This window comes from Mucor mucedo (assembly GCF_025094135.1).
Source record: "Mucor mucedo strain NRRL 3635 chromosome Unknown EV154scaffold_57, whole genome shotgun sequence".
Taxonomy (NCBI): domain Eukaryota; kingdom Fungi; phylum Mucoromycota; class Mucoromycetes; order Mucorales; family Mucoraceae; genus Mucor; species Mucor mucedo.
This window is the reverse complement of record NW_026252341.1, coordinates 168,670-192,484: the sequence shown is the minus strand read 5'-3', so window position 1 is coordinate 192,484 and position 23,815 is coordinate 168,670. Positions and strand designations below refer to the sequence as shown.

The following is a 23,815-nucleotide window of genomic DNA, read 5'->3' as shown; positions in this document are numbered from 1 at the left end:
AAGAAGAAGAGGAAGAGGAAGAAGAAGAAGAAGAAGAAGAATAATAGTAGCAAGCATAGTCTCAAACTTATTTCAATAAATCATAGTACAATTAGTTTTTAAAATTTGAAAAATCCAGCAGGAGCTGAATGTATTTTTATATTAATATAAAGTGAATCTATTATGTAAACTTTTAGATATATGTCTTTGAGAAATGGCCCAGATTTACCTGTCATCAAAGTTATGAGCATCTACTATTTTTTTATTGCTCCTATTTTTTTTTACTCGCTTGAGCTGCTTTGGGGACATTGGCTTAATAATTAGTCGGGCTGGTTTGGCCCACTTCTCTATAAACACTGGTACCAGACTGATAATTTAAAGATTGCCGAATAAATCATGTTATTTTGTCAGTGAACGCTCTGAGATCAAAAGCGTGTCTTCGCAGTGTTGTTTAGTGTGAAAGTGTGAATAATACATATTATGTACACAAAGCATCAAGAAAGACATGCTTGTGAAGAAAAAAGGTCTAAAAGATGCAATAATAGCAGAATCATAATTGAGCGACATGAGATACTATATTAGATATAGGATAATTGCGATAATCGAATGAGTATGTAATTTACGGATATACTGCAGAGATGTGATGTAGGAGAAACGAACAGGGTTCATTGAAAAAAATTGAAATGTAATGGTACACGACTATTAATGGATATAACGACGATCTTACGGAGAAGTATGAACATGATGATGTTAAAAAAGCAAGTAGGAACACTATTCATTCTTCTTTCAAGAAAAATGAGGTGTCTGATTATATCATTTGGTGACGTATATACGGACAAAAAAACAGCTTTAGGCATTAATGGTATCAACAGTGTTCTCTGCACATTCAACTCTTCTACGACATATTTATTAGAGTGGATGGAATGGCCTTCTGAAGAGCAGTTTTACGACTTGTATTTTGGATGACTTTTGGCTATTTTTGCTGGGACGAAATACGTAATAATTGAAACCAGCAGATGATATGAGAAGTGTTAGGCTCAAACGCCATTGTCAAATCCTCTTCAACATTAAAATGCAAACGTAATTTCTTGATCACCCTGCTTCTTATCATCGCTGTTTTTTTATTCCGATGTGAGTGTCTATCAAGAGAATAGTTCTTAGTGATTGACACAAAGAAGTTGACTCGTGCTATTTCAGGGTACAAGTTATAACTGGATCAGTTTGTGAGCGTGCATCAATATTAATTCGCTGTATACCTTACCGCTTCCGGACCAGAGAGCAACCATTTTGCATTATGACTTTTCATCCTTTTAAATACTAGCACATCCTTCTCAAATGCACATTATCAGACAGCATAGTAGTCATTCATATGTTTACAGTCGTCAAAATCAGCAGCTAGTTATTGTTGGTCCTCATCGCGTTACTAACACTGTTATGTTGATCTTAAAATCAAAATATCCGAGATTGCTTTGTAAGTTTTTTTCAACTTTTTTTTTCTATATCCACGATAGCCGGCCAAAATGCAAGTTGAACCAGCATAAGTTGATGTTTTTGTTATTGTATTTGTATGTAAAAATGGAAGAATAGTTACAAACAATGGATATGAATACGTTGGATCAAGAGAACGATGGATGAACTATGGGTATAATACTAACATAAACATAGCCATTGGTACATGTTTAATGATAGCACTCAGTTCTGAAAATCAATCCTCTTCGTCAGTGGCCTATATAATTAATCTTTACTCCCGGCAAAACATAATTAAGCAATGGATACACCCATGCTGCTTAAATTCAAATATGTCAAATGCATAGCTGAAAGTGGGATTTTTTGAGAGTTCAAAATCATTCAGCTAACGGGAATGTAAATGGTAATTTTGGGGATACTGACGAATGTGCAGTTGTATTTTTATTAAGGATTTATCATTACAATTACATTAACTGTATTCCCAATTAAGTAGACTATTTTTTTAGACAGAATTAGCGATTACACGGAAATAATACATAGTAGACGATAAACAACTTTATAAGCACAGAACAATAAGGAGGCCACAGTTAGTATTTCTGTAAGTAGACGAAGTAATCAAAAATTAAGTTACGGTTCGAGTGTAGGATTTTTATTCTAATTCAGACGATCCCGATGTGGTCCTTTCGCAAGACATATCTGCAAGAGTCGATAAACACAAAGACGATTGGAATAATTGGTCCGTCCGTTGATCCCTTCATCATATCAGCTCGTTGTATCGCGTCATGATTTATACATCAATAAAAGACCATGCAGTTCTGCAACCTTTTCCCCAGAATAGCAAGGGAATTAGCAAGTATGGGTGTAGATCAATTAAAACTGTGATTATGTCTGTACAAACAGAATCAAGATGTTTCCGCCATTATTCAAGTCCACTGGGACCCCATGTTCATTTGTATAAAACATAAAAAGAGAAAGCGTGTCCTCTTTATAAAGACATTTTAATTTATACCGTATAAGAGAAGTACTGGTTATTTTGAGAATTATATTCTTTATTTCAGAAAAGCAGAACGAAAACCAACCGCCGGCCTGCAACTAAGTAATCGAAACCCCGCAAAGGGCGACGAGAAGACGACCTGTAGGACGTTTACTCCGGAAATCCCCCTCTCAGGCATTTTCATCAGTAGAGACATTTTAAAGTTTTACTAACTTTGTACTGAAGATCAACCAACAGCTGAAGACTGTTACGCGCAGTTCATTTTGAAGGAAATTTTTTCGGACTATGGATGCCCATTTTTATGCAAAAAGACATTTTTGCTTACGTCTTCACATGATAGCTAACAAACTTGCTTCTTTAATAATACTTTTGAAACCGTATGTTTCCCATTAAATCCCCCAATTATTTCCTAACATATTTGAGTGCGTAACATGTTATCTTCTGTGCTTTATATGAGCATTAACAGTGGCTTTTTGTGATGGCGAGACTTTGTGTAACCAAATAATAAGGTTGTCGATAAAATGCACTAAAACAGATTCTATTCATACTTGGTGTGTGAACTTGCCTATAAATGTTCAAAACAAAAGCTTGCTAGCTGTGGATACATATCAGAGTATCTATCCATAGACTATTTAGTGACAATAGTAAGTTTGGGTAAGCTGGTCCTGAAGGTTAGGTAGCAAGATAACAGAGATTGGTAGAATCACAAACCGAGAGTTTCATTGATTGGGCAATATTAATTAGTGGTAATAGTACATGATTTAAAGTACGCAAAGAGAGATGGCACTGATGGGAATAGGTGACATTGGCAGTTTGAGTTTGCCCCCAATTAAATTCAGGTAAATTGGTACGATGCGCTTGTTTGTTGTAGAAAATGCAAAAAGGGTGGCTGACTTTAGAGGGGGAAATGAGCGGGGGAGCAAAATCCCATTTGAGGGTGCGACTTAAACGACCCACTTTTTTTTGTTCTTTTTGTTGTTTGTTCTACTTTGTGATGAGTCAAATTCCGTTGACGCCAACCTCGTTGGCTTCACCGACACCTCTGAACACACTGATTTACATGCAAGCGGATGGTCTTGTTTCACCTACCAAGGAGGATATTTCGACTATTTTTGTGGTCGGCTTTCCTGAGGACATGCAAGAAAGGGAATTTCAAAACATGTTTATGTTCTCTCCCGGTTTTGAAGCGGCTACCTTAAAAGTGCCTAATGGCAAAGATGAAGAGGATTGCCTCATGAACAACGGACGAAAGCAAATAGTAAGCAACCTTTTTTTTTTTATTATTATTAATTATCCGGGATATGTGTGTGCAAAAAGTGGCTTACTAAGATTGTGTATTACAAAAAGATTGGATTTGCTAAATTCCGTACACGTAAAGAAGCAATGGATGCGAGGGATATATTGAATGGGCGCAAAGTGGACTCAGAAAAGAACAGTCTTTTAAAGGCAGAAATGGCCAAGAAGAATCTACACACGAAGCGAGGATTGAATGAACAGCAAAGAACAACAGCCTATGAAGCATTTTATTCTGTGCCACAATCACTTCAATCTCCTAATGAATTCGATTTTTATGAATCGACTTTTATTTCTCGCTCCCAAAGTGTCGATGCCAAACAACCACCTTCATTACCCACTCGATTTCATTCTAATTTTCATCAAGACTATCTTTCTAAATCTACACCAGCCGAAACTCCCTTCATATTTAATAATACTCATAATAACAGCACCAATAACCACAACAACAATAGCATTTCATCTCATATTAATTCACCCACTGCCACTACTTCAACAGGTTTGAGTAGAGTTATGGAGGAGTTATTTATTCATCAATCCATGTCCACCCCTTTGACTTCACCTCTATCACCCACCACGAGCTATCGTAGTCTAGGCGGTATGTTGGTAGGCAGTTCCAACCCCGCCGATCAAAACCCACCTTGCAATACGCTGTATGTTGGCAACTTGCCTCCAAACACCAACGAGGATGAGTTGAAGTCCATGTTTTACAAGTGTCCTGGCTATAAAAGACTATCGTTTCGAAATAAATCAAATGGTCCCATGTGCTTTGTTGAGTTTGAAGATGCCATTTATGCTGCTCAGGCTTTACAAGATCTCCATGGCAACCCACTTTCCAATTCTGTCAAAGGCGGCATTCGACTCTCATTTAGCAAGAATCCTTTGGTACGTATTAGTGATATTGAATTGAAATGAATTTTTTTTGACTTACCATTTTTTTTTTTGATTTTTTTTTCGTATAGGGTGTGCGCCAGAATAATACTAATAATACACCGTATCCAATAATGTTTAATAGAAGGTCAAGTATTACGACCAATTTTGATCCTCAACTTTCGTAAATCCCCCCACACCTATATATCATAATAAATAATTATAACATTTTTTTTTCTTTTTTTTAATTTTCCTGGGTTTTTGCTCAAATGAACCCCCCTCTCATTTAAATGTTATCACACGGGTTTCATCCTTGATTCGTGATATTTACCCACAACAACCCCCCGAACATTAATTTTTGTTAACGTTTCTTCTTCTTTTTCAAACAAATAACAAGTATGGACTCGTTGGATGCAAAGTTTCCAAAGTACATGATCTATTGTGTCTTTGTGGCATGTTTAGGTTCGTTTAGTAATGGTTGGGTGATTGGATCTGCCAATATCCCAGGAGAAATCACACATAATTGTCCCAACGGCAATGCACACATATTTGACAAGACATTTCCGGATTGTTTACCAATGGACAATGCACTCTGGGGTTTCGCTGTCGCCTCTTTTTGTGTAGGTGGGTTAATTGGTGGTCTCTCAGGTGGTGCCATTCAAACCAGAATCGGGCGTAAAAAAGCTATTATTGTCAACAACTTGGGTTATATCGCCGGTGGCGTCTTGATCGGCTGTTCTGTTCATGAAGGCATGTTTATCATTGGTCGTATCCTGTGCGGTATCGGTTGTGGTATGGGTTCACTATCGATCCCTACTTATATTGGCGAAGTGTCTACCATCAACGCGCGTGGTGCTATGGGCACCTGCAATCAGTTCTTTATTGTGGTGGGTATTCTTTTGGCGTCTGTCATTGGATTACCGTTAGCCACTGTGCCGCTGTGGCGTATCAATTATGCCATTGTGGCCATCCCCGCTATTTTGCAATTCTTCTTGATGAGTACATGTGTTGAAACCCCGCGTTATTTGGTTTCGGTAAACAAAATTGAAGAGGCACGCGTGGCACTTCAAAGACTGCGTGGCTCAGCCAATGTGGATCGTGAGTTTTATGGCATGGTAGAAGGATATTTTGGTAGTGCTGCAGCTCAATCCATGACGAATTATGTCGATACAAGTGGGGAAGAAAGCAAGAAGATTCCTTCTAGTCCTCGTACTGCTGCTGCTCCAGTTTCTGAAGCTGATACAAGATCTGTCGATACTCGACCGATTGAAAAGGATAATCGACCTGTTGAAAAAATGGATATACAACCTGCGCAAGAAACGGATCAATTAACCACAACACCTAGTGAGGAGGTGTTTGATAACAATGCCACTGATGAACAATTAGTACCTGCTCGTGCTAATAACGATACTATGGGCGTAATTCAAATATTCAAAGATCCTGTCATTCGTCGTATTTCATTTACTGTGATCATGTTACACGCATTTCAACAATTGGTGGGTATGAATGCCGTTATGTATTACTCTACTACTATCTTTAGCACTGCATTTGATCCTGAATTCTCCAAATATATGGCAATTGTGACGACGGCGGTGAATTTTGTGATGACGGGTGTATCTGTTGCATTGATTGATCGTATGGGACGTCGACCCCTTTTATTGATGGCCAATGCAGGAGCCTGTATTTTTTCGGTGCTGTTGGTGATTGGCTACGTGTTTAATATTCCTGCACTGTTGGTGGTCAGTGTGTTCTTGTATGTGGCTTCATTTGCCATTGGTATTGGACCTATCCCATGGTTAATGACATCCGAATTAACCCCTACCTATGCTTCTTCGTCGGTCGGTAGTATTGGTACATGTGTAAATTGGGCCATGAATTTTTTGGTTGCTCAATGCTTCCCTGTTATCTTTGCTCGAATTGCAGGCTACTCGTTTGTAATTTTCGCTGTAGTTGCAGCCGCTGCCTTTGTATTTACCTTGGTGTTCTTGCCTGAAACTAAAGGCAAATCATTGGAGACCATTGTTCAAGGATTTGAGAAACACCGTACTTAATACTGAAAAAAAAAATGTATACATATAATATTAATAAATAATGATAAAATTAAAAAGAGAGAGAGAGAGAGAGAATAAGATAAATAATTTTATTAGGGAGATGTGCTTGTGGTATGATTGAACCTCTTTTTTAAAGCGGATTGTAAAGTAGTAGAAAGCTGTTTTGCTAATTGAGGAGGTAATTGAGATATAGCATGAGGTAATAATTCGGCGATGGAAGGAGGTAATGGATGACTTATTGGGTCCAAAAGATGCTGTTGGATGGTGTTCTGTAACTGAGCTTGTAATTCAGGCTCGATGGTGGGTATCTGGCTAGGCAATGCTATTGCTGCTGGCGGTTCTTGTTCTTCTTCTGGGTCTGATTCGACGGGAACGAGAGAGTTTTCATCTTCGGATTCTTCAAAGCGATGTTTTTTACCTTTAAACATGTCTTGTGCAATGGGATCAATTGTCCAAAAGGCTCCTTTACCGGGTTCAGAATCCTTTCGTGGTACCTTGACGAACCCTTTATTCAATGATAGATTGTGACGGATGGAGTTCTAATTGGACTTTTAAATACACTGTGTGGGTTTTGATTGGGAATAAAGGAAAAATCTTTACCTGCCAGCCGTTAGATGCCATTTGGTAATAAGGGAAATTGGTGGTGATGAAGGTATAGATGCCATTTAAAGTCATGCGTTTATTCCGAGAAGAATTAATTGCTTGTGCGATCAAGGAAGCATAAGAGAAGGGTGGTTTGACGTCTTTTGAGACATAGAGAGAAGGATCTTCAGGTGAAGAAGATTCGACCCAATCTTCTGGATTCATGTCTCGTTTATTATTTTCTTGCTTGATATATTTAAATTCGTTGTCGTCTCCTTCACCGTCATCTTCATCCATCGGTGATCGCTCACGCTTTTTTGAAGATTTTTTCTCCAATTGCTGTGGCCTTGATATGTATCCAATGGGTATTGATTTTTCGGCTTGTTCTAACTCCATGCGTGGTAATAAGAATATGAAGGACACTTCACCAATTTGTATCTTTGTCCTACAAAAAAAAAAAAAAAAAAAAAAAAAAAAAAAAAGGTTGGAGGCTTATAAAAAAAATTATATATGGATGTAAATACTATACTTGTTTTCCAGAGGAACAGTGACATCTTTTTCAATAAATTGTTCATTGACAAATGCACCGTTCTTACCAAGGACCATCATCTCAAATCGTTGTGTGGTAAAATTATAAAATAATCGCGCGTGCTGACGAGAGACGGATTTGATATTTCCAAGCGGAATATCCACATTATCTGGTTTCTTGACTTTTCTGCCCAACGTCACTTGAAGTGTCCGAATGTAATAGCAGAAATCGTCTCCTTCTAACTTAGCATATGCTTGAACTGGCTGAGGTTCTGCTGCTACTATTGCTGCTGCTGCTGAATCAATCGCCGGTGTGGCCATGTCAATGTGTATATGTAAAAATAAGAGAAGACTCACAATAAAAAAAAAAAAAAAAAAATTACACTGCTTCTCCGTTTTAATATTTCGCTTTTTTTTTTTTTTTTTTTTTTTTTTTTCTTGAGCCGTGTTTGGCCTACTCCTCACTCACACGAACAATGGTGATTTTCGCGTCTTCAATCCATCAATTGTAGCTATTTTTCCAATTACAGCAAAAAAAAAAGTTGTCACGGTTTGCAATCTTCTCTCGCCAATCACTGACTTCATTAACCATATAGTACAATGACACTTTTAGCTCCAACTTTCTTACTTTTCTAGATCTAGATAAAGTTTTAAAATGATATAAACGCTCTGTCATAAAAGGCGATCACCTTGAATTGGCTTCCAAGTGATATTTACTGACAATCCTTTGAAAAAACATGTGATTGTGCGACCTTCTTTAGTACTATGATCTAATGGATTTTATTTTTATTTTTTTGGTTGTCATGTTCTTTTGTTTGACGGCATGTGTTAAAGACAACATTTTTTGGTACCAGCTGTTACACAGCAATTTTCAACCTAAGTCACGATTAGACTTCTGCCACTCTAATGGCTGAACTCAATATCTGTGAAACGTCTTGGACTAATCATTTTCTTTCCGGCACCTCTTTCCGCCACAACCGAAACTTTAGCTTTTCCATTACATCGTCGCCCCTTTGTTACCGAAAAATCAATCTGTGCAGGATTCAACCAAGTTAATCGAACACCCCCTTTCGGTGTCTGCTTGAGAAAAAAAAAAAAAAAAAAAAAAAAAAACTCATTATCAATCAGTCTTTGGCATTTTCTTTTTTTGATAGCAACTTATACTGGCGTCTTCTTTATTGGGATTACTTGCTATTATATGTTTCTAACCACTTATTCTTGTTGAAATTGCTAGCGGTAGAAGAGGCGGGCATGTAGCGTTGCGAAAGAAAACAAATATTATAGGAAAGAGGAAAACAAAAACTTTAGATTGACATTTCATTTAGGTTTATTTATAGCACTTATATGCATTATAAAACCTAGACACCCCATCTCCGTATTTGATTTCACATAAACCTCAATCTGGCTTAATAGTATTTGCGATATCATGCAATCCTGACATTTTTTATATTGTGATTAATTGGCAGTAAGAAAGGTCAAGAAGAAGAGAGCCAAGGAAGTAAGAAAATGTACTAATCGGTAATGATTAGGTCGGTGTGCATTTTTTGAGAGTTACGTATGTTTTCAGTCAATTCTCCAAATGTACGTCTGTGCTGATTTATAAAAGGTAGTCATAACTGATTTACAGAAGAAGACTTAATGTCTTGTGTACCCGTAGTGGTGTTTTGCATGGAGAGCAAAATTTAAATAAAACCCAAAAGTGATACTGTTAGAACTCGGATACCACTTTATTATGGACGAAAAAAATAAATTAATTAAAAAAACGTATGATGGTCTATGAGAAAAAACTATGGATATTTATATAAAGAACTGGGATAGTTCTAGGGAGAATATTAAGCGCCTTATTGGATCATGATGTAATAATCTGGTGATAGTAAATAATCAACATGTCTTTAAATTTAGCCCTTCCATACTGAGTAGATAAATATTAGCAGAGGGATCAACAGTTATACCATCAAATGACAAAAGTAATATTTGTGCTCAGGATCTATTAATATTCTACAATCCAGGCACATTCAATTGTATTGCTTTTTGTAGAATAAATACTTACTCGCCACAGGGTTGTGACCCATGTACAAACTTCAACAGTAGGATGAGAACAAGCGGGGTAATCTGTGATTCATGAGTAACTTTTATATTATTATCCATCCTTAATGTGATGTGACAACTAACCTTATTATTATATCTATGATATCCACAACAAGTGGCCTAAAGTTGTAAACTCTAAAGAAAATCCTTACTTAGACTTGAAGTGACAAACTTCTCGTAGGAAGGAAGGTATCCGAGCACTTCAGTTCGAAAAGTTGTTATCTACTACATAGTCGAATGCCATTAAAGTACTGTATAGCCCTACTGTGTAATGCATCTCCTAGAAGAACCCTTTCTTAAAATCTAGTTGGCAAAACTAAATTGAGAAAAAAAGGTAACATTACGTTTCGGAAAAGAAAGAGCAACAGTTCTATTTTATGGATAAATGTCATGAATACCACAAAACCTTACACATGCAGGGCATTTCTTCAAACTAAAAGAACCCTTGCTTAGACTTGAAGTGACAAACTTCTCATAGGAAGGAAGGTATCCGAGCACTTCAGTTCGAAAAGTTGTTATCTACTATACAGTTGAATGCCATTAATGTACTATATAGCCCTACTATGTAATGCATCTCCTAGAAGAACCCTTTCTTAAAACCTAGTTGGCAAAACTAAATTGAGAAAAAAAGGTAACATTACGTTTTGGAAAAGAAAGAGCAACAGTTCTATTTTATGGTCAAATGTCATGAATACCACAAAACCTTACACATGCAGGGCATCTTTTAGTACTTGAAAAGAACCCTTACTTAGACTTGAAGTGACAAACTTCTCATAGGAAGGAAGGTATCCGAGCACTTCAGTTCGAAAAGTTGTTATCTACTATACAGTTAAATGCCATTAATGTACTATAGCCCTACTATGTAATGCATCTCCTAGAAGAACCCTTTCTTAAAACCTAGTTGGCAAAACTAAATTGAGAAAAAAAGGTAACATTACGTTTCGGAAAAGAAAGAGCAACAGTTCTATTTTATGGTCAAATGTCATGAATACCACAAAACCTTACACATGCAGGGCATCTTTTCAAGCTTTACAACTTTCTAAAAAAAAAAAAAAAAAAGTATTATTAGGTAGCGTATAGTAATAAATAGTTTACAAATATATGCACCATCCAAAATAGTTAATTTAGGAGTCAAACTCCAAAAAGCTAACGATCTTTGTTAATTACACCAGACATTGCCTTGATTGAGATAAAAAAAAACTTGTAAAAGCAATTACCATGTAAAACTGTAATATTGATTTTACTAGGTGACGCCACGCGACGGAGTTAAATACGTCATGCAGCGGAGTTAAATACGTCGGTACGCGATTTTTCGGAAATGTCTAGAACTCCGTATTTTTTTCAGACGTATTTTTTCAAACGTATTTTTTCAAACGTGATGGTCTACACGTCGATTGACATGCCATATCATCTAAACTTCATTGGATGATCGTTTTCTGTTTTCCATAAAATCTGCTTTACTGTCATTACAAGCTACTACTGGAATGCAGATAGACAATTACCAAGCTCTGACTTGCTTGGGAGGTTTTTGCAACTGTTTCTATTTTAAGTAAAGGCTCAAACATTATGGATGATAAAATAGACAAATGAAATCATCCTGACATAAGCTTGTTTACCAATAAATAAAGCTGGTTCACACACTTTGTTCTTCTCCTTTTCTTTTTCCTTAACATACTTCTTTTATCGTATGAAAGTAACCGATCACATAAAAAGGTTAGTTTAGTAGTGACTCTTGTTTCTTTGAAAAGAAGCTAAATCGAAAAAGATATATAATTGTGATATTGCGGCTGCGGCTAGTCTTTGCAATAGGAGGGCGACCTCCTAGGCAGAGTTCTTGAGTTTTTGGAACTCACGAACCGTGAATAGCTGGGATTGGACTGTAAATAGGTGCAATCATACTGGTCTGCTGGTCTTCTGGCCAGAATTCCTGTAAGTGGTACAAAAAAATACGTTTGAAAAAAATACGGAGGTCTAGACATTTCCGATTTTTCCTCATTTTTTTCAAGAAAAATGGCAAAAGTAAAAACGAAAGGAAAATCTAAGATTAAGGAACTCGCAAAGGACATTGTTTGGTGTGAGAAAAACGTGAAGACATTAACACCACAAAGTTATTTCGAAAAGTTCAACATAACCGATCGTCAACATGGTCACCGTCGTTACAACAACATAATTATAAGTCAAGTGAGCAAAAATTACAAAAAGAAGCTTAAAGAAGAATTTCAGATCTGGCGCTCTGGACCAGAAAGCAGCAAGTTCTGGGAACAGCAGTTGAAAAAGAAATCTATATCTGAATCAAGCTATCAATCTACTAAGTTTGCAACATCTCAAACACTGAATGTTTACAAAGCGATGAACACTACTTCTTTAGATGAAGAAGACGAGTCAGATACAGAAAACGACAATACAATCAATCAAGATAGCGAGAATGATCACGATACCACGGTTATTGATAAATTATACGACAGTGATTTGCTGGATGGGGTTCCGTCATTCTTATCAGACGATAAGTACCCTGACGCAAACTGTTCCTATTGGTGCTTGCAAGGCGAAGGGTCTGAAGAGTGGTCTTCTGGAAGGAATGAAGATTGGATTGTTAACAACAATAACATAACAGAAAACTTCAAACAATTACGAAAAGAGTCATTTTCCGCAGCTTTAAATCTCGAAAGAATATCAAGTGTTCGTATATTGACCCTCTCTCATATATTTGTTATATCTCCCACAACTGAACAGTCTATAACCAGTTTAACACCAATAATTCATGAAGACCTGTTAGCACAAACTGACGTTTTTCGTAGAATGGAAACCCCTATTGAAGCAGTGCAATGGGCATACAAGTTACATGAAACTCAAACATCAGGTTATGAACAGAAGTTATTAGAAATGAATGAATATGCATTGAAATCAGATCATCAAAGCGTCAATAGACACCTCGAATTCTTGGAAGATATCATGAAATTTTACAGAGCACCACATAAAAATGATACTGAAGATAATGCTTTAGACAGATTAAAAATGATTTTTCAACATGTTTTTTACGCTCAAAAGTATGTTGTAAACAGTAATACAAAACGTTTAGAGACTTCAAAACATTACATACCTGATTACAAGCTATCTTACCCTGCTCGATCCACAAAATTAGTTGATCTTTTTATAGTTGAAGCAAAACTGAACAGCAAATCTTATTTTCCCCACCAAGATGATTTCATCAAATTACGTTTAGAAATGCAAAAGATGATCAATGAACTAATTTATATCAACGTTTCTGAACCCATGGTGTTTGGATTATTATTGACGGGCTTAGATTGCCAACTGTATACTATGTACTTGAAATACGATGGTATTTATGTCTGCCGTGAAGTACAAACCTTTTCTTTGCCTCGATCTTCTTATGAAGTTATTGTAGCAAAAGTAGGCTTAAAGAGGATAGTTTTTCAGAAAAAAAGGTAGAAAAAAACAATAGAATCAATTAGAATTCTTGTCAGAGTTTATTGATGTTAAAGTTAACTAAAGATTTAAGAAGAGGAAAAATAAAGAGTATTTATAATAAATGGAATGGACGAGGCTGAGGATACTACTCTTAACAATATGAGTATGCTATCAATAACAATATCTATATTGGACAATTAGTGCTACGCATAGTCAATAGAGAAATAATAACAATAACATGTCTTAAGTTTGGACATTGGTGTTACGATACCGTGACACTTTAAAATAGTGACCGGCTTTAGCGAATTCCTTTTTATGCCTGATTATGATTTAGCTATCATTTATCAGTGATGATGAGATATGAATTTATTATATGTATAATCTATATGTGTGATTTAGCACAGTTATGCTTTGTCCTTCAATATTCTCGACAATGTTAGCACTGCAAGATAAAATTGATATGATAATTCAAAAAATCCAGACAAGAAAAAAGGGAAAATCAAGCTTATTGAATTTGGTCCGTAAAGGTTATGATGCGCCAGTTCTTGTAAAGGATCCTTTAACTTTTTTTAGCGATAGCCAGGAAGACAGCCAGTAGTAGGAAAATGTGTTGTGGTAGCATTGGTCCTTCTTCTCGTAAAAGAATTGTTTTAGTAAATCTCATAATAAATCACGTAAATAGTTTCTGGTAATAATTAGGAGTCAGTTATTCTCTTAAAAGATAACATAATGCGGGTTACTTAAGGTAGGGATAGTATTCTTAAAATACGCTAAAGTTGGAACTGTATATCAGTCATGGGTATATAAAAATTAGAAGTAGCATGTCATTGATACACAAACAATATACACACACTTTCGATGTGCTCGTAAACAACAAGTCTGAAGGGTCAACAAGTGTAGAAATAACGAGCATTTATAAAGAGACTTTTATTTTAAGCAAAGAATAAAGTGGGATATGGTGCATTAAGCTAAAATAACGCTAATATGTACAAAGCAAAGGATTAGGCGTGTAAGTCATCTTCCAATGGGTATTGATGGTATTGAAAGGTAATGACATCTTCCACGGGACACAGGAAAGGTTTAATAGGATCATCCTTGTAGCATACTTCAGTATAGATGTTTTCAACAGATTTCAATAACTCCTTGGCCTTCTCCTTTTCATATGGCTGGTGGTAGAACATACAGATAGCTTGTTCACGTGTAAGTGTTTCTTTCATGATAGGTAAGTTTTTTTTAAATGATTAAAAGTTGATAAAGTAGAAAAAAAAAAGAACAAGACAGGTAGGCATTATATAGATGATGGATGATCGGCGTTTAGAAACACGGTCAATGATGTATTTTTCGTCAGCAAACAAGGTTTCACTAGTGTGTCAACAAAAAAATGAGGAATTGCGTAATGATTTACAAGTTTAGCCAGTAAAGGATAAAAGACTTTTAAAGAAACTAGAGTATATTTGGTTTGACAGGATATACATTTAGCTCGAAAGTTTAAAACAAGCCGCACAAAAGACCGTTAGCTAGTAAACATTATCTATTGCATCATTAAGGCAGTCTGGCTGTCAGATGTTGAAATCAGACGCGCTTTTTTGTTCGTAATGAATACAAAGTTTAGAGATTTTTTCAGTGCAACACTACATGAAAAAAAAAATGAAAAAAGTTTCAGCTTTTTTCTGTTTTTCAATTTTTTAATTTTTTTGCACCATGGATAGACGTACAACTATTGAAGACGAGCCGCAGTCAAAGCGAGCTCGTTTAGACTCTACACCTCCACCTGGAGACCAACATGACGAACAAGTGGAACAAACAGATTCGACCGATCTTTATTTAGACACGATCAATCGCCACATGCTTGACTTTGATTTTGAAAAAGTGTGTTCGGTTTCACTTTCACAAATCAATGTGTATGCTTGTTTGACCTGTGGAAAGTACTATCAAGGACGCGGTAAATCATCGCATGCCTATTTTCACAGTATGGATAAAGATCATCACGTCTTTATTAATTTGTCCACTTTAAAGGTATTTTTTTTATTAATAAAGATCCCCACACAATAACTCATCAAGGGCGCCATGTATAGGTGTACGTGCTTCCTGACGGTTATGAAGTCGATAATCCTTCACTTAACGATATCAAGGTAACAAATAGTAATAAGAAACAAGTCCTATATAAAGACTAAAATAAAGAAACATACAGTACGTCTTGAACCCAACATTGACGAAAGCGCAAGTAGCTGAATTAGACACGAATTTCAAAACGTCGTACGATTTAAACAATAAGAAATATTTGCCTGGATTTGTAGGATTAAACAATGTGAAGGCTAATGATTATGTCAATGTGATTATTCAAGCCATGGCTCATATTCCACCCATTCGTGATTACTTCATCCTGACCGATTTTGAAAAAAAGGGCTCGTCGCAACTGGTGTGTCGACTAAGTGCCTTGATTCGAAAGATGTGGAACCCTAAGGCGTTTAAAGGACAAGTCAGTCCTCATGAACTCTTGCAGGAAATTTCAAATGCAAGTGGAAAACGGTTTAAATTGACAGAACAAAGTAACGCTATTGATTTCTTGTCATGGTTTCTAAATACGTTGCATAAGGATTTAGGTGGTACCCGAAAGAAGAATAGCAGTAAGTTTGTTATAAGACATAGACGATGAGAGCGAGACTGATGAAATATGAAAATAGGCATCATTTATAGACAGCTTCAAGGTGAAGTCAAGGTAGAATCTCAGGATTTTGGACCTTCTCATCAGACGACGGAAAAGGAAGCGCTATTGATGTTTGATGAACAAAAGGAAATCAAGACAACGATCTCACCCTTTTTATTCTTGGCTTTGGATTTACCATTAGCACCATTATATCAAGATGAAAAGGATAAAGAAATTGTACCTCAAGTACCTTTAACGACGATCCTTGCTAAGTTCGATGGACACAAAGTACAAGAAGTGAACAACCAGATGAAGCGTTATAGTATCACGCGTTTACCTCAGTTCTTGATCTTTCATATCAAGCGATTTCACAAGAATAGTTGGACACATGAAAAGAATCCTACCATTGTGAATTTCCCTATTAAAAATGTGGATATGTCCAAATGTGAGTATTTTGGGTATGTGTATATAGCGGTTTTACTTATACGATTGATTAGTTACAAGTGATCCTGATGCTGAAAAGGTGGGAGACCATTATGATTTATTGGCCAATATTTGTCATGATGGTAAACCTGATGCGGGTAAAGGTACATACAAGGTTCATGTGCGTCATCGTGGTACAGAGCAATGGTATCAAATTCAAGATTTGATTGTGGAAGAGATTTTACCTCAAATGATTTTCATGTCTGAGAGTTACATCCAGGTAAAAATATAAAAAAGGAAAAATAGGCATCAAAAATTTTACTTATATTACTATTTAGATATGGGAGAGAAAGCCTCCTGCGGCTGTCGTGGATAATTAGAGTTGCTTTGCAAGGTATTCATCAGTGAAGGATTCAGGATCACGAATATCAAAATCCTATAAACATTATTGAATATAAATAAAAGAAATATATAAATACATATTGAACAAGGGAATACAACTTACTCTCATCACACTGATTTTCTCTTGGAGGTATGTCTTTGCGGAAGCGTACTAAATAATGATTTTAATCTCTAAATATCACAATAAAAATATGACGTTGTTACCAGCATGTTAACTTCGGCTTTGGCAGTAGAGGGAGACCAGTAGATAAAGATCAAGGGGAAATTTACTCTTCCATCATCATGTTTTAACTATGACACGTTTTTTAATAATTTGCACTCTCTATTTGGGTTTTCCCTTATTTTACCTCATAACTCAGGATAATAAAACGTGGTGTATTCTCGGGTAATTCTAAAATTTTGGATTAATACCTCCCTCCTTTCTTTTGCTCTTTTCCACGCGCCCCAAGTAGTACCTTCAACTAAGTCTTCTAAGGAAATATCATCGTATACTTCATCCTCCACAATCTTTAATGTCTTGCGATCAATTTGCACTTGACGAATAACAATGAGAAAAAAATAAAAGAAGGTTTAACAATACAAAAGAACTTACAGACGAAAGCAGCGTTTCCGCTAGAGTATTTAGCAAATCGAAAGTCCTTGATCTTTTGTACTAATTCAGCATCGATTTCACAGGTAGATGTACTCTTTAAAAGACATGTGAGAATCAGGGAGTCTACATGTTTTTTTTTTCAGTCGTTTACCATTTTAATTGGAGTGTTTTATTTAAACTGCAGTGGAAATGATTTCATCGATTTTCCTTTGAGCCCAGCCCAAATTTTTCTGTGACACCTCCAAAAAGCGCTGATGTTTAAATAAGAATGATGATATGCTGGGAAGATTCACCAAAATGGGCATGTTTATGCACCACACGGCTTGCTAGATGATCTTCTTTAAAGAAGCTACATAATACATCAAGCTTAATGATCCGGACACGTGTTTGAGGGGTGTCGATCCCTATGCATCGTTTCTTTTTTAGAGCAGGACAAAAAGAGAGAAAGGGAGACCCTTGTTTTATGAAGGAAATTAAAATAATAGCAGTAATAAATGATAGATATATAAATAGGGCTAAAGAAAGAAAGGAGTGGGTAAAAAAGAGAACTACTTGTTTCTGGTGACAAAAGTTTTGTTTAAAAGACTAAGTGTTTTGGTGACATTAAGACGGACGTATTCAAGATCGAGCAATTCCACATTATCTTGTTGCTATTAGAACAGTTAGTGTATATACTTTAGGGGACGTAGATAAAATGAAAAGGTACCTTTTCTAGTAAATCATCAAGCTTCAAATCCATTTCCAAAATGGGTTTTTCTCTACCCTTGAAATGCATGGCAATGATAAATGTTCCGGGAAGTGGTGAAGTAATTGAAAAAAAGATATTAGGTCTTCTGTTTTCAGGTACAGTACTTTCCGTAATGACACCGTCCTTTTCGAGATGATTATGAGAGAATTTAAAGGGGCCCTTAGGTGGACCCTTGGCAGGTTTACGTGGCTTTCCACCTTCAATTTCTACTCCAATGCCGACCGAATTCTTGGTGGTCTTTTCGCCACCACTCTGAATACGTACATTTTGTAAGTAGGCCTTATAACTTTCCAACTGACTTCGCAAGTAGTTATTATGATCCAAGATAGTTTCATACACGCCTTCTAATGAATCTGATTCCTGTACAACTTTTTCTTTCAGGTTACCCAAATGTGCCAACTCTTGCGTGATTTCTTCTACCAGTAATTTGTAATGGTCACGATGATCAATGACGCCTGCGTCTTCCAATTCTCTCAACATGTCCTTTACTTTAATTCCTTTTCGTACCAATTGCGCATCTTTAGTCGTAGCAGCTGTCTCCGCAATATAATCCAAATCCAGTGGCACAGTCGAAAGATGAGGTAATGATCGAATCAGTTGTACGTAAATTGCCTTGGTTTCCATATACAAAATGTCGTTTTGTGTAATGTTATTTTCTGACATTAATGCCGTTGTGAGATCTAAGCAGGTGTGACTTTAGTAAAGAATATACATATATATAAGTATATCAAATAATTACCTTGAATAGGTATTTCCCATCGGCTGAAAAGGGGTAGGTCTATGGTTTTGTTTTCTTTTCTGGAGACTTGTGTAGGTGTAGGAGCTAAATCATTAACAAGGATACGTAAATGGTCCTTTTCTTTGGGTGCGATGGTATCCAGATGACGATGCACCAAGGTATGGGTATTATACATTTCATTCAAGGTGATATTGATATCAATGTCCTTTTTCGATAAGGCCATGTATTGATCCATTTCCAACGTCTCATAAAAATCACTAACTTCACATAGTTCGTTGAGAAATTTGTTGATACGTGTCTTGTTTTTTTCGACGAATGGGTTAGTGGGTAACATGTAAGACTCTTTAGCGTAAGAGGGTCTGTTGGCTAGATTCTGCAGCATTTTCGCAATCTATTATTTACAGGAGAAAAAAGGGGGTTATGTTAGTTATAAAAGAATAGGGAGATGGAAGAGATTTTATCTATACCAGAGTAAGAGTTCTTCTAGGTGCATTACCAGGAGCAGTTTCTAGCAACATGTAAGCTCTGGGAGTTACAATAGCAGGATTAATGAACCGTAAAAAGAAGAAACCACCAATCATGGAACAGACCGAATACTCTGAAGCATCCGGACTCTTTCGTTTTGTAAGTGAGCGAATTTGTTTACATATCCAACGAATACCATATGGCACAGAAGCAGTAGATGAAATAATGGTTGTCAAGAAGGCTTCAGCAATCTCTATGAGTTTTTCAAGTCTGGGCTGGATAATACTCTGAACATTGGGATTACTAGCGGCGACTTCTGGTGTGACACTTCTGGGTAAATCTGTGGGTAAATAGCCTTTTTCGGTCTCAATTTGTACGACCATCTGCTCATATACTTTGAGTGGATTGATTTCGAGATTGAGATTGGCGTCAGTGACAAGCTCTTTAATCTTGTTGGAGAGGATGGATTTAAGATAGGATTGTCCAGGTCCTCTTCTGGTATAAGTGGTCATCATACGAGATACAGGTGTATTAGCACGTAACAATGAGCCAAATTCAGTCGATGTTTCAAACTGTGCTGCCAGAACATTCTAGTGATTGTCAAAGTATTAGTATAATTATCAGTCTAATGTTCTTTTAAGATAGAGAGCTTACTTGAAACATGGTGAGTAGTAAATGTTCTTCTCGACTCTCGTATTGATTTCCGTACAAGGTAAACATGACAGTCTGAAGGAGAGTATCAATCTCTGCTAAACTCACTAATCGACATAAACTAGCGATATGTCGAGGTTCACTCTGAAGAATAAAGAAAAAGTTTCCGTATTGTTGCATTTTACGGTCATCAGGGAAAGAATCACTATCGCCTAACCCATGTTCTTCTAAATGTGAAGCCATTTCATGTTGCTATAATCAACAGGTTAATATATATATATATATTGAACACGAAAAATGAATTGTATATCTCACTTCATCCAGTGCAATTCTATTTTGAATCAACAGAGCAATACGAGAATCCAGATAACGCACGTCTCTCTCCAGTACAAAATTCTTTTTGGACTGACCCGAAATTTTTGATTTCAAGTCTCTAAGGCTTCTTTGTGCTTGAGCCAGTTCATCTTCCACTTCATTGTCTTGCTCTGCAGCCATGGAGTAAAAGGCAGAGACGGAATACCGTTTTGAATTTCGACCTGTTTTACCTCTTCCTGAATGATGACTATTGGCTGCTGCTGCTGCAACAGCTCTTGAAACTATGGTACCTGAAGTAGCAGGGTAACCATACGCTTGAACCATGCCATTTTTACGATCAGCCATCGTATAAAACTAATTGTTATTATTCAACTGAAATGTCGTTTCTTATAATGTCAAAAAAAAAGATGAACAAAAAGTAAAAAAAAAAAAAAAAAAAACGTTTTATTTTTTTTGGGCCTACTTTCTCTTGCTTTGTTTAATATTTGGAGTTGCACAAAAGCACATTTTTTATTTTTATATTAGTATCATTTCCTCCTTCTTTTTGATTGGATCCTCCATTGTAGTTTTAATAATACTCAGGCCTCTTTTTTATATATATATATGTATATTGCATAAAACGTTTAATTTTTGACAATGAATTCAAAGAGGAGAGAGAGAGGGAGAAAAGGGTAGGGGTTTTACTAGCCAAAAGGATAAAGTGAATAGAGTTTTTTCTCAATAAAATAACAAATGGATCCCCGCTTAATTGGTGCTTGTCAAAACGAAAACAAAAAAACTCCTCATACTTGTTGTTGTCTCAAAGCCTCCTTTCGTTCAAAGCCTATTTTACATGACAAGTTGCAATTGGTATAGTGTCATGTAGAATTAAAAAAAAACAATCTCATTTAATCGCATTATTAGATATATAAAAGTGCCTTTGGTCTTAACCATAAGAAATACAGGAGAGCCATTTTGATTGCAAAGGGGAGATTGGTAAAAAACGATGACTCCATTTTGTATCACCCCGTCTTTACCAAAATCAAATTGCTTTCCCTACAACAATCGTCATTTTTGTATTTATAGATTGATAAACAAAAACTTTCCAGTCGGAATTGTCATAGAAACAGCTATAATACGACTAGTATTAAAGTGACGAAAACTGGGTTTTCCTGTCAACTTTGCATCCTGAATAGATAATTAAAAAGTTGTCAATAGAGGAAGAAGAAATTACCTGTATGTGTTTGTTACACAATATCAACAAAGGTATACTGATAGAGAGAGAGAAAGTCTCAAGTCTTAATATAAAAACATGCACAGTACTTGCACTAATTTTTTGAAGACTCACTGCTCAATTTTCGGAACATGTGTGTTGAATAGTGGGATTAACTTCATCAAATAATTGGCCTAGAATTTCGGTCAAGTTTTAAAACAAGTCATTTAATGCTTTCCGGGGACTTGTTATGATCAAGCACACATTTATACATGTTCACTCAGACGCATAACCATTGAGCACGTCTTTTTTCTATATATGACTTTTTTTTTTCCAATCCACACCATTTCCCTCTTTCATCGTGATTGCTGATATACGCAAGAAGAATCATTTCTCAACAGCCACATAATTTAAAAACCAGAACAATTAGAAACCTTCCTTATTCAATCAATCTCTTTTAGTACAGTGCATACCACATCTTTAGGTGCTTTTTGGTTTTTGGCGTTTACAGCTATTTTTTTTATTTGCATTTCTCCGCTCTCCCATTCTCTCATTATTTATGCCAAATGCTGCGCCAACATTTTGAATATGTTATTTTAAAGTGATATATATACGAAAAATATTTTATTTGATTTTTTAATATGCCAAAGGTATTATTTTTTATTCTTCTTGGCAACACGAGAAACGGTAACACTGCCACTTGACAGCCATTCCAGTGGAGGACTTGGTGTGGAGCGTTTCAACGTTTTTAATTTTTCAAGAACAGCGGTTTCAGCCTTGTAGGCAGCTTGGGAGGCAATGGTCTTAAGGTTCAAGAAATGGGAAATCAGATTCGGGAGGAGGGAAAGCTGGTCCAAATTTTTGAAGAGTTTAATTCTTGATACGTTGGCCATCCTGTACAGCTTGGGGCATGGTAAATCCATGGTATAACCTCCTCACCAACGATCCATGAATTTAGCAAAAACTCTATTTGCTTGGGGAGGATAAAACCATGGTATAACCTCCCCGCCAACGATCCATGAATCTGGCAAAGACAGAGGGCCGTATCTTAAGTCACAGCAATCACACAGTGCCATACACCCAAGGTTATATCAAACTTGGTAAAAAGGACAAAACTTGCATCACCAGGCACTCTTACCTGGCCATCACCAGCTACCGGCGACATCAACCACCTCCGAGCTCCGCCACCGTACTTGCATTATCACCGAACACATAACTGTCCTCAATTTCGTCATCCGGTGGTTCATTCATGAAGACCGGCAATATCTGGGTCAGTACCTGGGCAGTATGCATGTCGAGAATATTCCCAGATTTGCATGCAATGGTGAGCGATTGGGCGCACAAGGATAAGGCCGAAGACCAGTCATTGGGGGGGGGGGACATGTCTCAATGTCTTGACACCAGTTATGGCAATTCAGGCCTCTTGTGAGATCGGCAATTCCAAATAATAATGAAGGCTTGATAGCCCTGTGTACATCATTGGTGAAATACGGAGAGGATGAATATGCGGGATTTTTATCGATATCGTTCAGAATTAAAATCCGAATATCCGAAATTTGTGCTGGATCGAGGAGCAGCAAGTAAATATAATAAAGACAATATAAAGTGCAGCCCCAGCTATTTGCAGTCTGTACTTTCAGTGGGTTCCAAAACCCAAGAACCTAGTCTAGGAGGTCGCCATCCTATGGCAAAGACTAGCGGTAGCCATGATATCGCGAGAATGGCAATACATCTTTAAAAAAAGAGCTAATAATTTAGTGTTTCTTGAAAAAACAAAATGTCATTATACACTAACCTTTTAACTACCATTCATAAAAGCAGAGAAGTATGTTAAAGGAAAAGAAAAAGGGTAAAAAAAGTGTGAGAACGAGTCTTATAAGATGATCTAATCAAAATAATGTGCAAACAAAATTTATTTGTAAAAATGATAAACAAGAGCTTATGTCAGAATGATTTAATTAGCCATAATGTTTGGGCCTTTACTTAAAATAGAAACATTTGCAACCCTCGAACCTGTTTGAAAAGCATCACACTTCAAATTCAGCAAATGTGAGATGAGATTGAGGAGGAGGGAAAGCTGGTCCGAATTCTTGAAAAGTTTGATCCTTGATATGTTGGCCATTCGGGTCCTGTCCGATCTCCGCATTTAAGCAATACCTGGACTAGTCAGTACTATGCTGGGGGACCACATGGATACAGCTTTGGACATGGTAAATCCATGCTATAAGCAGCAACATTTTCTCCTTCGCATTGAATGCCACTAACCTTGGTATTCTTGACACCGTCAGTAATCAATGAATTGAGCGTGGACTTCATTTGCTTCGCAAGCTTAACCAGATCGGATTCGACATACGAATTTT

The 23,815-nt window shown here is 36.5% G+C and overlaps 9 protein-coding genes across 9 annotated transcripts; 4 read left to right on the top strand and 5 right to left on the bottom strand.

Annotated features, from left to right (window-relative positions):
• The first annotated feature begins 3,419 nt into the window (after nt 1-3,419).
• On the top strand, nt 3,420-4,844 carry EV154DRAFT_511839 (uncharacterized protein). The gene is made up of 3 exons (XM_051601853.1): nt 3,420-3,698; nt 3,788-4,618; nt 4,696-4,844. The coding sequence occupies exons 1-3, from the start codon at nt 3,435-3,437 to the stop codon at nt 4,789-4,791; spliced, it is 1,191 nt and encodes a 396-aa protein (XP_051456769.1). The 5' UTR covers nt 3,420-3,434; the 3' UTR covers nt 4,792-4,844.
• A 157-nt stretch (nt 4,845-5,001) lies between these two features.
• EV154DRAFT_544145 (general substrate transporter) lies at nt 5,002-6,654 on the top strand (the record flags this gene model as incomplete). The annotated part of the gene is made up of 2 exons (XM_051604583.1): nt 5,002-5,766; nt 5,956-6,654. The coding sequence occupies 2 exons, from the start codon at nt 5,002-5,004 to the stop codon at nt 6,652-6,654; spliced, it is 1,464 nt and encodes a 487-aa protein (XP_051456768.1).
• Nucleotides 6,655-6,746: 92 nt separating this feature from the next.
• Nucleotides 6,747-8,115, bottom strand: EV154DRAFT_544144 (fork head domain-containing protein; the record flags this gene model as incomplete). The annotated part of the gene is made up of 3 exons (XM_051604582.1): nt 7,766-8,115; nt 7,255-7,681; nt 6,747-7,193 (listed from the first exon to the last, which is right to left on the bottom strand). Exons 1-3 carry the CDS (start codon nt 8,083-8,085, stop codon nt 6,747-6,749), a joined length of 1,194 nt encoding a protein of 397 aa, XP_051456767.1. The 5' UTR covers nt 8,086-8,115.
• Nucleotides 8,116-12,201: 4,086 nt separating this feature from the next.
• Nucleotides 12,202-13,879, top strand: EV154DRAFT_422169 (uncharacterized protein; the record flags this gene model as incomplete). The annotated part of the gene is made up of 3 exons (XM_051596078.1): nt 12,202-13,248; nt 13,278-13,281; nt 13,686-13,879. The coding sequence occupies 3 exons, from the start codon at nt 12,202-12,204 to the stop codon at nt 13,877-13,879; spliced, it is 1,245 nt and encodes a 414-aa protein (XP_051456766.1).
• A 350-nt stretch (nt 13,880-14,229) lies between these two features.
• Nucleotides 14,230-14,496, bottom strand: EV154DRAFT_511830 (uncharacterized protein). Its single transcript, XM_051601852.1, has one exon. The coding sequence runs from the start codon at nt 14,460-14,462 to the stop codon at nt 14,283-14,285; it is 180 nt and encodes a 59-aa protein (XP_051456765.1). The 5' UTR covers nt 14,463-14,496; the 3' UTR covers nt 14,230-14,282.
• Nucleotides 14,497-15,006: 510 nt separating this feature from the next.
• Nucleotides 15,007-16,578, top strand: EV154DRAFT_590507 (uncharacterized protein; the record flags this gene model as incomplete). Its single annotated transcript, XM_051606877.1, has 4 exons — nt 15,007-15,297; nt 15,357-15,413; nt 15,473-15,908; nt 15,966-16,578. Coding segments are annotated over 4 exons (1,254 nt in total), but the record flags the coding sequence as incomplete, so codon positions are not given.
• A 62-nt stretch (nt 16,579-16,640) lies between these two features.
• EV154DRAFT_511827 (glia maturation factor beta) lies at nt 16,641-17,525 on the bottom strand. The gene is made up of 7 exons (XM_051601851.1): nt 17,497-17,525; nt 17,346-17,439; nt 17,209-17,286; nt 17,101-17,144; nt 16,958-17,044; nt 16,857-16,904; nt 16,641-16,787 (listed from the first exon to the last, which is right to left on the bottom strand). The coding sequence occupies exons 1-7, from the start codon at nt 17,497-17,499 to the stop codon at nt 16,728-16,730; spliced, it is 414 nt and encodes a 137-aa protein (XP_051456763.1). The 5' UTR covers nt 17,500-17,525; the 3' UTR covers nt 16,641-16,727.
• EV154DRAFT_603333 (Rho GTPase activation protein) lies at nt 17,526-20,676 on the bottom strand. Its single transcript, XM_051607348.1, has 6 exons — nt 20,264-20,676; nt 19,952-20,200; nt 19,300-19,887; nt 18,833-19,223; nt 18,052-18,773; nt 17,526-17,995 (listed from the first exon to the last, which is right to left on the bottom strand). The coding sequence occupies exons 1-6, from the start codon at nt 20,606-20,608 to the stop codon at nt 17,894-17,896; spliced, it is 2,397 nt and encodes a 798-aa protein (XP_051456762.1). The 5' UTR covers nt 20,609-20,676; the 3' UTR covers nt 17,526-17,893.
• Nucleotides 20,677-22,648: 1,972 nt separating this feature from the next.
• On the bottom strand, nt 22,649-23,285 carry EV154DRAFT_552377 (uncharacterized protein; the record flags this gene model as incomplete). Its single annotated transcript, XM_051605049.1, has 2 exons — nt 23,251-23,285; nt 22,649-23,187 (listed from the first exon to the last, which is right to left on the bottom strand). A coding segment is annotated over exon 2 (189 nt), but the record flags the coding sequence as incomplete, so codon positions are not given.
• Between the last annotated feature and the right edge of the window lie 530 nt (nt 23,286-23,815).

Bases quoted from the DNA above. Each gene is read 5' to 3' on its own strand.
- EV154DRAFT_511839 (XM_051601853.1), top strand. From the start codon at position 3,435: ATGAGTCAAATTCCGTTGACGCCAACCTCGTTGGCTTCACCGACACCT. The intron at 3,699-3,787 runs GTAAGCAACCTT...TATTACAAAAAG, and splicing joins ACAACGGACGAAAGCAAATA to ATTGGATTTGCTAAATTCCG. The intron at 4,619-4,695 runs GTACGTATTAGT...TTTTTCGTATAG, and splicing joins CATTTAGCAAGAATCCTTTG to GGTGTGCGCCAGAATAATAC.
- EV154DRAFT_511830 (XM_051601852.1), bottom strand. From the start codon at position 14,462: ATGTTCTACCACCAGCCATATGAAAAGGAGAAGGCCAAGGAGTTATTG.
- EV154DRAFT_511827 (XM_051601851.1), bottom strand. The intron at 17,287-17,345 runs GTAAGTTCTTTT...TTATTCGTCAAG, and splicing joins CGGAAACGCTGCTTTCGTCT to TGCAAATTGATCGCAAGACA. The intron at 16,905-16,957 runs GTAACAACGTCA...ATCATTATTTAG, and splicing joins AAGCCGAAGTTAACATGCTG to TACGCTTCCGCAAAGACATA.
- EV154DRAFT_603333 (XM_051607348.1), bottom strand. From the start codon at position 20,608: ATGGCTGATCGTAAAAATGGCATGGTTCAAGCGTATGGTTACCCTGCT. The intron at 20,201-20,263 runs GTGAGATATACA...TGTTGATTATAG, and splicing joins ATAGAATTGCACTGGATGAA to CAACATGAAATGGCTTCACA. The intron at 19,888-19,951 runs GTAAGCTCTCTA...GACAATCACTAG, and splicing joins TACTACTCACCATGTTTCAA to AATGTTCTGGCAGCACAGTT.